The following is a 14023-nucleotide window of genomic DNA, read 5'->3' as shown; positions in this document are numbered from 1 at the left end:
GCAGGTATTCTGTCCTTCTACAGCGTCTCTGAAACCATGACTCTCCTCCACAGAGTCCAGACCACATTCACTCAGCCTCTCTATGCTGGACTTCAACTTTATTACCAATTTGGAGACACTGTTGAGTTTTCTAAACTCAGATAAACAAAAAAGTGCATCTTATGACTGACTGTTCTGTAGATGTCAGAGATTAATTAGGTGGTACTCGGTGTCTCTTTAGCCACGGAGGATATTTTGTCCTCAACCCTTTGTAAATCTGTAAAGAAATCTATAATTTTCCAGATTTTCCTTTACCAGACCAGATGTTGCTGTCCAAATCCACATACAGATGGTGAGCGTGTGTGTACAGGGTTTGAGCTCTTGTTAAATTGTTATTATCAGGATCCTGATCAATTAGGAAGTTGTTTATTCTTTACTTTTTCACAGCTGAGATTTGAGTTAAACAAAGAGTCACAACAGCTGACTTTTTTCTGGAGGAGACGCTGCTGAGTTGTGAGCTGAAGTCGACCAGACCTCTGTGGTGATGCACTACATGTCCCAGATATCAGCTGAGTTTCTGTAGGTGGCGCTCACAGCTGAGGCGGCATATTACTCCACAGCTCAGCTGTTTATCTCAGAAATGTTATGAATTAGCGTGCTAAAGAAAAATGGATTGTTTGATCACCTCTGCAATCAATCTGTGTTTCACAGGGCGGAATTCAGTACAAAAGAAAGCAGAAGTTTGGTTGGGTTAGTCCATGTTTGGTGGCTAGGATGGCATTTGAAATATTTATAGGGTTTATTTGTGTTTGAATTAATGAGTGAGTAGATGTTAATGAAAGGCTTTATTGGTTGTGTGGGTGCAGGCAAAGAGGGACATGGTTCTGGGACTCTGGACACACTGAGCCTTCTCACTCAATAAGCTACCAGTTATTGAGAGGGTGTCCACCTGATGACCCAGCAGACTTGCATCCACACAGAATTTATATTGGTGTTGCTGATAATACAGCTTTTTTTTTTTTAAATCAGAGGGGTTGTTACTGGTGGTACTGGTGTAGGTTTCTGCTGATTGACAGTTTTGGTAGGAGAGTCACGGTGTTTGACTCAGATATGATTGTCACAATGCAGACATCATATCTGGTTTTTGTTTGGGTGAGAAAATGAGTCATGCTTTGTAGTCAGGTCAGGATGAAGGGGCTTTCTCATATGTACAGGCTATGATAGTTTAAGGTTGGAGAATAATGTGTGAAGGTTTGGTTAAAACTGCTGTTGCTCATTGTGGGGCCATGAAGGTTCATGACGGCGTGGTCTGATGTCCTCCTCTGTTTGGGGCCAGATAATGGGTGAACATCATTTAACATGAATACTGAGCATCCTTGGGAATGCTCATCCAGTCTTTGGCACATTTAATTGTGTATTATCACCAGATTAGCTAAATGATAATGGTAACGATGTCATACAGTATAGGTTTTGTTTTATCTGCACGCCCTAATGCTGTGTATTGCTGCATATGTTGTTACTTTAAAATTTACTTTAGTGCTTATAAAAAATACCCCCATTTAATTTAAACAATGAAATGTGTGAAGGTTGTTCCTGTCATTTAAACTTTAAGGGACTGCAGTGCAATTGTAATCTCACTGAACTTGATTTATTGTGTGGGTGAAGTGGACATGTACATAAAAAAACAATTAACAAAAGTTTTAACAGAATTTGGTAATTGGATGTTCAAAAATAATCACAAATGTAAGATTAAAGTTTTTTTGGAGAACAGCAATTCTGCCAGCAGTTAATTTTACACTTTGCAACTGTCATTCACATGGTTTGTCATGTTTTCCATCACCATATACAACATACTTGCATTAATAAAAAGAAATAAATTGTATTAATGTAACGGTGAGTCCAGTATTGAGTCCACAATGTTTTTGAGAAGTTTATTTATTTGTTTTTTTTAGCTGTGCTACTCTCACAACACAAATGCACCAGTGACACAGCCCAGTTTCTCCTTAAAACCAGTTCCACCAAAATCTGACTTGTTGATCATATGAGAATATCCAACATTTATTTTAAATAATTTTTTTAGGGCTTCAAAAGCAACTTTGAGATGAGAAAAATTCTTGTTCTCTTCGCCTTGTCTGAATGTATTTGAGTTTAAAATGTGTTTTGGTGGGTTTGGACAGTATCTGGCTGCTAAGCATGAGTTCTTACTGAATGGGTCACAGGTTTGAAGAGATTAATTGGACCAGTGATGATATTTTCACTTTTCTAACAACATTGCAACCACTATTTACTTATAAATAACAACTTATAAATACTTGTAAATCCATACAGCAGTGACCTGAGTGAGCAATGTCATAAGCTGTAATGTAAAAAGCTGCTGCTGTTGTACCAGCAGAGGGAGGCAGAGACCTGTGCACCAGCCTGTTGGCCGGCTGTGAGCGTTTCATCCACTTTCATCATGCAGCTTTGATTTGAGTGACAGGGCCTTGACTACACATGGAAAAAAAAAACACAGCCTGTTGCTCTGGAGATTTTAGTCAAAAACTACAGCATTTATTTTGTAAGAAGTTTTCTTATCTTGCCTTTTTATTCCACAACATTTCTTTTCTGTAGAGCCAAATTTGGTGCCCTTGCTCTTTTTCCCTATGCAAACTAAAAATCCCTGCTTTTATGGCTAAATTCTCCCTCGCTGGAGAAATATTCTGATTTCACAGTGAAGCAATGAGGTTGGAGGCATTTCTCAGATGCTCAGAAGTTAAATGAATTATGCAAATGACATGTTTGGCCCTGGCTGTCTACAAAAGCCATTAGGGAGCACAAACCTCTGAAGACACTGAAGCGTCTGCATTTCAGGCCCAGCCAGCCTGCTGAAAACATAAGCATGCTCACTCAGTTTCTTCTCTTATATCTTTCAAACATATTATTATGCAATGGGCACTGATTTTGTCTGCAGTTAAAGCAATAGTTCAACATTTTCTGAAATATGCTCTCTGTATTGTAACATTGATACCACTCCTGTCTGTCTGCGTAGTCTGAAGCTGCAGTGAGGCTAGCTGTTTCTCCCCGTTTCCAGTCTTTGTGCTAAGCTAAGTGTGTGTGTGTGTGTGTGTGTGTGTGTGTGTGTGTGTGTGTGTGTGTGTGTTTTTGTGTCAGCTTTGTATTGATAGAAACTGCATGAGAATTGTATTGATCTTCTCATCCAGTTCTTTGTGAAAAGGCAAAAAAGCATTTCCAGCAAATGTTGATCCATTTCTCTAAGTTTAAAGTAACTCTTTAACTCTAAAATACAAAGCGGTCGGATAGTTTGTACACAGATCTTACCACTGAAAGTGGGTTTCTTATTACATAGGAAAACTATGTGCACATGCCCACTGCTGCTCTCACATCAGACTTTTCTACAAAATGTCCAACGCACCCTTTCCCGTTTCCGAGCACCTGCTCAGCCTGTTGCCCTCCGGAAGGAGGTACAGGAGCATCAAAAGCAGAACAGACAGACTCAAAAACTGTTTTCATTTGTAGGTTATCAGGACACTCAACTTCCACATGAGACACAAATTTTCCTCCATGTTTTTCCAAATAGCATGTCCAAAAATTAAACTGAACACATGCAGTAATATCCAACATGTGCATGACTTTCACTATTTCGTATTTGCTTTTATTATGACATCAAATACCTGTTTGAGTGGGGTTTACTTCAGTTTTTACTTACTTGATTTTATTCAATGCACCGTGGATGAGGCATTTTCAATTTCGTTGTATAGGCGACAATCTTTTCTTTAACTGACGCTGTCAGTCCTCTGCATCACCCGTTTGCTGCTTTGCCTGCTGCGACTGTGCTCTGGTCAGATGGCGTCACAAGTGTATGTTCCCTTTGGAGGCAAAGTTACTGCTGTGACTCCCCACTCTGTGCTGAGCTGGTGTTTCCTTGTGGGGAGTCAGAGAGCCTACTCTGTGCATGATGGCCGCACATATTCTACATTTAGATTAGGGCTGCAACTGATGGTTGATTTCACCTCTGACTAACTTTTTGTTATTGTTTTCATTGTTCCTAAGTCTGTTACAGCTTCCCACAACCAGAGGTAACATCTTGACATTTCTTTTTGTCCAACCACGCGTCCAAAGTCCAAGGACATAAAGAGAAAAGAAGCAAATTCTCACAGCATATCACTTTTAACAATTAATAGATTATCAAAGTGTTTAATTCAGCGTTGATTGACTAATTGTTTAGTCAATCAACGCTAATTATCATTTGTGTTCCTGCACATGTAACAAAATGACAAAAACAGCGTAGGACAACAACACACAGCACCACTGGAGTTTGTTTCCAAGCTGTCTGCTCGTGTTTCTTGCCCTGCCAGACTCCTTTGTAGACGGTCTCTGTGATCCCAAGCTTGGTTATTATTATCATCAATTAAATTATTATCAATCAAGAGTAACCGACAAATCAACAGAAAATATGACTCAAGTTTTAATAAACAGCAATTATCCTTCACCATATCTGTTCCCCCTCTCTCTCTAATGGCTTCCATTTTTCAGACAGCTGTTGCTGTGATTGTGTTTGCCCGCCTCCATCCACCCACCCACCCACACACACACACACACACACACACGCTGGACCTTCCTCCCACTCCTACTGTGCAATAAAGGCCCCGCAGATGTGAGATCATTTGAAAAGCCACCTCAGCGAGGTCAGAGCTGCTGTTGGCCCACAGTGATGACACTCCAGTTCATTTTACCACTGAAAACCTCCTTGACCTTCCTCTACCACCTTTAAGGGACTTTAACATAATGATGGTGTATTTTAATATTAATCACTGTCTTTCTGGAACAATTGCTTCAGTTTCTTCTCAGTGGGTCAGTTCACCCAAAGCCAAGCAGGTAGTTTTGGTTTTATCTGCCCAGGTTTTGAAGTATCCATCCCTCCATCACCTTAATTCAGTGGACATGAATGGAATTTTTGTTCCTGTGCTAAAATCAATGAAAGGTTTCATTTGAAAAGCTCAACAGAAATGTTTTTAATGCCCAGGTTTCTAATCACAGTCCCTGATGTCAGCGCTTTTCACTGGGACAATTCTTCTGTAGAAAGTATTTCCAAACATGTTTTTTAAGTTCAATTTTTTCAATGCATTGAGCAGAGAAACCTAAATTAAAGTCACCTCCACTGTACTGGAGAGGTGGGAAATATTTCACATACAGATATCCTACGCCCTCGAGCTGCTAGCCTGCAGCAGAGAGGAGGGTTGGTCTGGTACGGTGTGTGGAAAAAAAGAACAGAAAACTACTGTATCTGGAAAAAAAGGCAACGTGACATGAGCTGGAAATTTCCAAAACAGGCACGAAGGGTCAGACTCTAACATCCTCACTGCTGTGTGCTTGTACTTCTGGCCGTCTAGGTACTGAAGCTGAAAACATCCTGCATTTTCATGCCCTTTGCACCACAGTCTCTTTTATCCAGCTATTCAGATGTGAAGCATCTCATCAGTGTCCTTTGCCTTAAACCTCGCCTGGCTGGCAGCCTCCTGCCTGCATTTCTGTGTTCAGTTTAGTCTGTTAGAAGCCTGGAGTCAGTCTGAATATCCTGGCAGGGGCTCCAACGTTTATTAACCTGTCGTGTCAGATGCCGTCTGTTCACCCACCACTAACGCTCGTTTCTTTCCAACCACCGTGGCTGTTATAAGGGCTTCATTTTATGGCTCTTTGGTGGTGAAAGCTGGCCCGACGCGCTGTGCAGCTGTTAAAGAGAGGCTTGTCCCTGCTTTGTGGCAGTTGGGGTCTTAATTCATCTTGCAGGGTCTAAAGAAGGGTGCTGAAATGTTCTTTAACAAGTAAAGCTAATTTAAGTAGATTCACTGCTGAAGTGTGGGTTCAGTTATAAGATTTGTCATCGTTTGTCAACCATCAGCAGCGGTACTCTTTAGTTCTACTGTTTAGTGTTAACAGGCTGCTCTACAAAAAGATGCCCGCTCACCTGAATGGCTCTCTTAATCTGTTATCTTTTATCTTTTTGCATTTTTTTTTTTTCAAAACAGCCATGTAAAAATATACTTAGCTTGTAATGTACACACTGTAGCACATATCAGTTGTTTTAGATTTTTGAATGCCAATCTTTATGAAATTACAAAAACGTTATATAAAATTGAAACCCAAATTGATCTGATTCAGGAGGACTTAAATTCTATGAAATGCTGATAGACCCCAGATTTCTTTCTTTTTGTTTGAGAGGAAATTTTATTTTTATTAGAATTTGTTCTTATGTTAACATGGATATTTAAAGTGGCTACAATCTATATTTTTATAGTCACGGATTAAAGGATAATGTGGAAACAGTGTGCCATTTTTTAATGGTTTGTTGGCAGCAATGTGAGAGAATTATCAGCTGAATGTGCAGTTCCATTGGTTTTACAGAGATGGCTACGACATCTTTGGCAGCCGTTTTCAGAGAGCGAGCTGTAAAAACTGTCCACTAGCTGCTCAGTAGCAAACGGCAGACAGATACAGAGACTAGCTGGTGAACATACAGAACTGGAGTATTTAGCAGCTAAAGACATAGACATTTTCCTCAGAAGTGAATATAGATAAGTTATCTGTGTACACAGGGGAGTTATTAGCTATGGCTGGGCATGGGGAGAAGAACATCAACCGGTGGTTAGAGCAGTGCTGACAGGCTCAGATTCCAGTTCAGCTTCGGTTAGCTTAACGAACATTCACTCAAGAACAAGATAAGACATAGTATTTGATATAGTTGCATTAACAAACATTCTTCAGAAATCAAAGTTCAGTTGCTGTGGATACCAGTACATAGAGGAGCAGGGGCCCATGAGCAAGCAGATACGAGTGCTAAAGCAGCAGCGGGCAGGGTGAATATATGTTTGGAGATCAAGTATAGTGAGGCAGAATTACAAAGTCTAATTAAGGATAAAATACAGAAGCTTTTATGGGATAATGGAAGAACTGGATGGCAGTTATATGGAATTCAGAAGCTGAGCAGGAGGAGGAATACTAGTAGGTCAAATATAGAGATGTTTGAAATATGGAAATATAAAATTGAACGGTACATTATTTTTAATCAACAAACTTAATACTGGAAGATGGAATTATTGTGGTAGGCAAGAAACGGTAAAACATATTTAAGGACTGTCCAAGACACTATCAAGAGAGACACAGATTAAAAATACACCTTGAAGAAAATAAAATAACGTTTAATATAAAGCATATATTGCAAAGGAACGCAGGGGCACAGTGTTTCAGGGGTATGTTTTTCTTTTCTGGGAATGCTGGGTTAATAAATACAATATGAATGTTTAGATTGATTACTTTGACCCCCACTCCAATCCGAAGGTGGCGGTAATGCACCTGACATTACTTGCCAACTCCCAAAAAAACTGAAGATTTCCCTCAGGAGTTGGTGGAGACCAAACACAGAGCTAAAAGGGAGGGAATGCTGGACGTGTGCTTGTGGGGAAGCTGTGCATGTATCTGTGACCAAACATCTTGTTGCTGTCAGAGTTTTAAACTGTTTTGTCTCAGCCACTTTCTGCTGTCATGGTTCTAACCAGCTTCTTCAGCAGTTTGTGTAAATGAATTCCTATCAACGTAGTCAGTTTCCTGACTCTTCATTCATGTTCTCTCTTTTAGTTGCTCCTGCTGAGACGTCTTTCCTTTCTCAAAGCTTGAGGGGGGCTTACAGCTGACAGTGCTGACGTCCCGTTCTCACTTTGAGTGTTTGTCCTCTGTGTGGGACCCACATCCTGTGGCACACACATCTGGAGCTGCAGCCTGTATTACTCAAATCTTTCTGTATCGTCACTGCTTATCTGCCAAATGCTGTGATTCATGTTGCGCTTTTTGCGGCGGGGCCATATTTCCAGTAACATTTTGTTCCGCCACCCCATCTGGTGCTGGCGCCTGCTGCTCTGTTCGTTTGCCAGAAAGCTGTGTTTGGATGCATGTTAAGCATAAGAAACAGACGTGGATGCCCAAGCAGCTCATCAAGCTTGTCCTTTTGTACACTTGCTACAGAAGAGGTTTTTTTGTTGTTGTTGTTTTTTGCTTTGTCGTTGATGCGGATACTCTTCACTTGCCAAGTCCAGTAAATGCACAGGGATGTCTGTCTGACGCTGTTGCAGAGACAGTCTGTCTACCAGCTAACAAAAATTTTACCAGGAAGGAAAGGAGAGACAAACTGCTCATCAGTGTCCTCTTGTTTTAACAACCAGTACAAATAGATTTTGCGTAGTCACTGCTACAGTTATATAATATATTATGCTCAATAAGGACAGTTGATGCACAAAGACAGACAGTTCAACCTCATTTAAAGAGACGTGTCACATAAGTTTCAGAGCAAATTTAATAGAACATGTTACATTTCCCCATCTATGCCTTTGTGTCTTGATTTTTGTAACTGAAAGAAGAAAAGAGAAAGACATGAACCCTATAATAAACACATTTCCACAAATGCAAACGTACAGTATGTCTCTGCAGCGTTGGTACATTAACTACAACTCCATGGAATCAAACCGTTTAGTAACCTGCATGGAGTATGACACACACAGATGATCAGATAGCATGTCTCCGCTTTGACATTTGATAAAGCAACAATCTTTGGGCAGCAGTTGAGCCTTTTGTGTTTCAGAAAACACACGACATCGGCCGATTGGCATCAGTTACTTCATTCATGCGCTGCAACTCCAGGTGAAGATTGTTTTGCTTTTAGTGTCCCAAGATTATTTTTTCATTCTACCACATGTAGCAGCTTTAAAAATGTGGCTTTTCATCCAAATCTAGCCATTTTTAACAGAGATGTCTAGACACTTTTTGTGACCTGCAAATCAACAAACATTCTAACTGTACACTGTTTTTAATATGACATTGTACAGATACAGTATGTAGGGTAAATAGTTAACCCGCGATCTTCATTCGACCTCCTTACAATCTTTGTCATGTTGGTGATGTAAATATTCAAGAGTGCTCATTGTGAACGGTTTAAAACGAATTCACGATTAGCTCACCAAGCCTGACCTGTAGGAGGAGAAGAGAAATGGTTTCTGCCTAATCACCGAAACAGTCAGCTCCTCATCAGAGTTTCCCAGGATGCCACGCTGTTGCCCGTTTCTGCTAATGAGTGACCTGATGAGTTTAGGAAAACAACTGCATGCTCAGCAGTTTCCTGACTGCAGATCAGCTGGGTTCCTGTGCATAATACCACTCATGGTGCTGCTCACAGTTCAAATAAGAATATTTTTTTTCCATTTGCTACACAGAGGCAAATAATGGAGTTCCTCTTATGTTCTTATGTGGCACTAAAAGTTCCCCGTGTTTCTGTAGGTTTGACCTGGGAAGACGACGCCACCCAGCAGGTTCTGTCAAAGGAGTTTTCCAAGCTGAGGAGGATTCCCTACAGGCCGCAGCAGAACGGGCCTGTCTACGACACAGACGGCAGGTGGGACGATTACCCAGTTTACCCGTCTGTACCGGTGCAATCCATGGAGCTGTCCCCCCATGGTCCAGATCCTGACATTACACTAGCGATGGCTTCAGTCGCGTTTGCAAGCACAAAAAAAATTAAACTTCAGTTGACAGTACATTACTTATAACATTTCAGAGTCCCTGTGCTGTTCAGGCAGGGCTTTGTTTTACTTTTTGTTGTTTAAATTGGAGGTCTCCTTATTTTTTTAATATTTGCCATTTTTTGTGTTTCTGTTTAGTTTTTTGCTTTTCTGTTCTGATCCTCCTTGTGAGAGCTGACGTGGCTCAGAAGGCCCTCAGAGCTCAGCTGGTACTACAACAGGTTTATTAGTAGCAAAGTATTTAGTGACAAATATTCAAACGGTACAAAAACTTGTACAAAAACACATTTTCCTGTGTTAGGAAAACAAAGGTGAAGCTCCCGTGATACAGCACCAGATACAGTATTTTTGCTCAGAGGCTACATTCAACACTATTATATTAATATTTACTTGCTAACTTCTTTATGACCTAGTCATTTATTTGTTTGGTGTTTTATTTCTTCATGGTTTTCGAATCAAAGACTGAACTGAGCAGAGCTACAATGAATGTATCACTGATACACTGGTGCTCATGTAGAAGGTGCTGCGATATTAGCAGAGATGAATTAGACAAATAGATAAATTATATAATCAGATTATTTGATTCAACTTTAATTTTAAAGGCAGCTTAGCGTGGACAGTTGCAATGTGTGTACAAAGACATGTATTCCTTATGAACTTTTGATTAATCTTGATTGTGAAATGACAAAATAAGGAAGAATATCTGTCAGTTTTGCACAGGGTTACATTCATAGAGGTTCTGGCTAAAGAGGAATATTTTGGCTGTACTTTGTAATAATGCAATGCACAGTTTAAAGCAGTACATGACTGGATATGTCCTCCTTTTTGCTCCCCTCATCCTTTAACTCTGTCTCTCTCCCACAGGCCGGCAGCTGAAGCACTGGACCCAGTGGACCAGAGGGTGAAGCCAGTGGAAGTGGAGCTCAGGAGAAACCTGCAGACGTACCTTCAGCGTCTTGGCCTTCTTCCCAAGATGCCGTCTGCCGCCAGCCTGGGCACCCCCAGCAAGGTGAGGGTTTTCTGGGAGCTTCTTGTGTCTCTATGAGTCTCTGCTAGATTTCAGACGAAGGACTGAAAGCTTTTGGGAGCTAGGCAGTTTGACTAATGAAAGTTGAGTCTTCACTCTGTTTCTAATTAATACAATACACACTTGTAGTGAGGTTTGCTTCATGCTGAGACTAGATTCTGGCAGTTTAAGGTCTATTTTTGACAGCTTTATCCTGTTGACCAGGCAGCCGATGTTACATTCATTCCTCTCAGTCTTGGTCTCACCTTAGGAACAGTGCAGTTAGAGTTGGGCAGTATGAAGATACTGTAGTGTGAGAAGATCTGTAGTAAATGGATGTTTAAACTTGACTGTCTAGTATTGAAGTTTAAAGAACAAGACATTTTTTGGCAGCCACTGAATTTTCAGTGGGATTATTTAATCTATAAAGGATTTTAATTTACATGTAAAATACAATATCACAAAATGTTGTTATCACAGTATTGTGGTATACATGGTATGTACTGTATATGTATATATGATGATTGATGTTCTAACCCACACTACCCACCTCACTGCCAGTGGTACCTTCTGTCTAGTGAGGAGTACTTCTCCATCATGCAGCTACTTTGCATATCTGAGCTCTCAAATAAAAGTACAAAGCTAGTCTGTTTGTTACTCTGTATTGCATGTTTGTATTGCATTCAAAAAGGAATATGACTTAATATCAGTGAACCTCAGCTCTTGCTGCTCCCTGCCTCGTATTGAACAGGGTCAGAGTAGGTGGGGCATTTTTCCCAGCATCTGCATGAAGCCACACCCTCTGTTCACCACCTGCCTCCGTTCAAAAAAAAAAAAAGTCCACACATGCAGCACACACTCACAAGCACTCAGTCATGTAAAAACTCACACAAAGACACGAGCACAAACACCGTCACAGTGGGAATCCGGTGTCATCACGCCGCTCTCTCTTCCTCTCCTAACTGTTGATTCCTCTCTGCTTGAACGTTGCCAGTGAAATAATACCAGCCAGAGTTCAGGAGTTCACTGCGCTAATTAATGACTCTGCATGTCACCAGTTTTGTAGCAAAGGCTCAGAGTATGACAATGTGGAGCCCCGCAGGCGTCGCTCCGGGCTCGGGCCCCTTTCCATCCAGGTTCACGTGTTGGGTGGAAAGGAGCAAGAGGACTGAGGGGGTCCTGAGGGCACGAGCGCAGCGCACTACAGCAACTGTGTGACATAGATGAACAAAGATACCGGCAGTGACAAATATCAGAACGGGCGTCGCAAAAACAAATCATTAAGAAGTATGACAACTGTGAGGAACTGGACCATTTATGTTGGTATTGTTATGATAATTTTATCAGGCGTGGACCATTTCGGTATCCTAGGTGGGCATTAGCAGTGACAACTCACTTTGTTGTATTTGATGGAAATGTTAATTGCATAAATGGATTAATAAATTGTGATGTTGATCAGGGTGGGAGAAAGGCTGCTTTGGCCCCTGTCGCACTCGCTTCTCTAACCTTTTGGCCACCACCGACCGAGTCTTGTGGCTCAGGCGTCTCACTAAATCCAGTGGCAGCACAAGCATCAGGCATATTTATAATTTTGCCTCTAACTTTCCTCCGTCTGTCATGTGCCTCTCAAAGTACATTAAAAATGCACCCATTGTTGTGTTCTGGCAGCTTTTTTTGAGGTGTAGGTTTGTGGAAATATGAAATTCTTTTAAGCAGCACAGAGACATTTAGATTTTAATTTTACTACTCTGTGTGCATCACAATCTCTGGAACAGATTCGTTTTTTCCAATATCCACATGGACCACTGCAGCTAGAAGAAACTGACTAGAGGGAGCTTTTTGTTTACTGTCATTAGAAGACATCCTCATATGCAAGACGAAGATGACTGCACAGTATTCAGTTTGGCTTTAAAATGGCTGCACTGTGTTTTTAAATGAACTCAATGATATGTGCTTCTCTTCATTCTTTCAGAGTGACCGTTTCCAGGTAGGCATCCCTCTAGAAGTCTATCGCTCCAAGGCCCAGACTTCAGCTCAGAGGTCGTCTCCCTCCAGCTTCTCTTCCCTTCCATCCCTCCAGACTCTGCAGAAGCAGAGACCTCCAGCCAACCAGCTCGTCGTTTCGCAGGCTGAGGGTGGCCTTCTGCTCGGTGCCCTGAGGCAGTATCTCTCCAGGCAACTGTCCCTGCATGGTGGGGTGGTGAGCCCAGATCAGCACGAAGCCTCCTTGTCCCGCCCGAGGCCCTTCTACAGCAGCAGAATAGAAAATTCTGGGCTCAAGAAGGATACCCTAAAATCCAGGCTTCTGAAGATGGGAAGAACTCAAGAGGCTTCGGTGAAGGACCCGCTCACATCTGTAGACGGTGCGTGTTTTAACTCATGAACATGTTTATGCTGGGATGTAGAACTTTCCTGTAGTTTCATTCACTGGCCAGTCTGTCTCATCATCCATATACAAACTCATCTTTTAGCTCTTTAACTACGAGTCCTGAAAAGCCACAGAGAGGTTTTGATTCAACCCCGTGGTCATTTTTAAGCTTAATCTGTCCATTTTATTGAATTGAAGCACTATATTATAAATGTGGTTGTCAGAAAATGTAGTTCAAGAGAAAATCTGTAAACGTGGAAAGCATAATAATGTGGTTTGTTCCACTGAAACAGCTGCTGCACAGCTGATTGAGAGCTGAATTGCTGTTATGCTACTGTACATAATAGAAGAGCAAGCGGTGAATTTCCTGTGGTTCATTGCTCCAGTGTCCAAGTCATCGCTCCTAAGTAGCAAATTATAACATTCGTTGATGCCTTCCAACACAACCAGTATGACCGTTCCAAAGGTTGTGCTTATTTATTTATTTATTTATTTATTTATTTATTTATTTATTTATTTATTTATTTATTTATTTATTTATTTATTTATTTATTTATTTATTTATTTATTTATTTATTTATTTATTTATTTATTTATTTATTTATTTATTTATTTATTTATTTATTTATTTATTTATTTATTTATTTATTTATTTATTTATTTATTTATTTATTTATTTATTTATTTATTTATTTATTTATTTATTTATTTTTATTTTTTTATTTACTTCCCCTCCTTTTCCCTTTCTTGCATTTCATAGACTGCATAAGTTGGAAATACCCACACTTCACACAATACAACCTTGTTAAACACTCTATATCCTTTTGTAATGTCATGTAACTGTTGTCTTGCCACAAACTGCTTAAAAGAAACCACATTAACTTATAGTCAAATTACATTTTTACAGTCTTTTTCCAGAAATGTGCGGTTGGATTGATGTTGTGGCAAAGGTTGAGCTCACTCAAACTTGCTTCCCAACAATGCTTCATGTTTGTTGCAGCTCTCTGCATGGAGCAAAATCACTTAAGGACTGTCAGAAACGGCGTGCATAATGCGGCCGAAAAGTGTTAGGTGAACTCAATTCAACGGCCAGACGAGGAAGTGGAA

The 14023-nt window shown here is 40.6% G+C and overlaps 1 protein-coding gene across 3 annotated transcripts in view; it reads left to right on the top strand.

The window, feature by feature from the left end:
- The window catches only part of LOC109967083 (receptor-type tyrosine-protein phosphatase N2-like), a 194639-nt gene that overhangs the window by 36512 nt on the left and 144104 nt on the right, over positions 1-14023 (top strand). For 2 of the 3 annotated variants that reach the window (XM_020612430.1, XM_020612431.1), the window contains exons 4-6: positions 9301-9415; positions 10407-10551; positions 12521-12911. In XM_020612430.1, coding sequence (XP_020468086.1) covers positions 9301-9415; positions 10407-10551; positions 12521-12911 — 651 coding nt within the window. The remainder of the gene's footprint in view (positions 1-9300; positions 9416-10406; positions 10552-12520; positions 12912-14023) is intronic. The other variant, XM_020612432.1, reaches the window with a different exon arrangement.

The sequence above is a fragment of the Monopterus albus genome, unplaced genomic scaffold (genome assembly GCF_001952655.1).
Source record: "Monopterus albus unplaced genomic scaffold, M_albus_1.0 scaffold125.1, whole genome shotgun sequence".
Taxonomy (NCBI): Eukaryota; Metazoa; Chordata; class Actinopteri; order Synbranchiformes; family Synbranchidae; genus Monopterus; species Monopterus albus.
The sequence above is the reverse complement of the archived record's forward strand: the minus strand, read 5'-3'. Positions and strand labels throughout refer to the sequence as shown.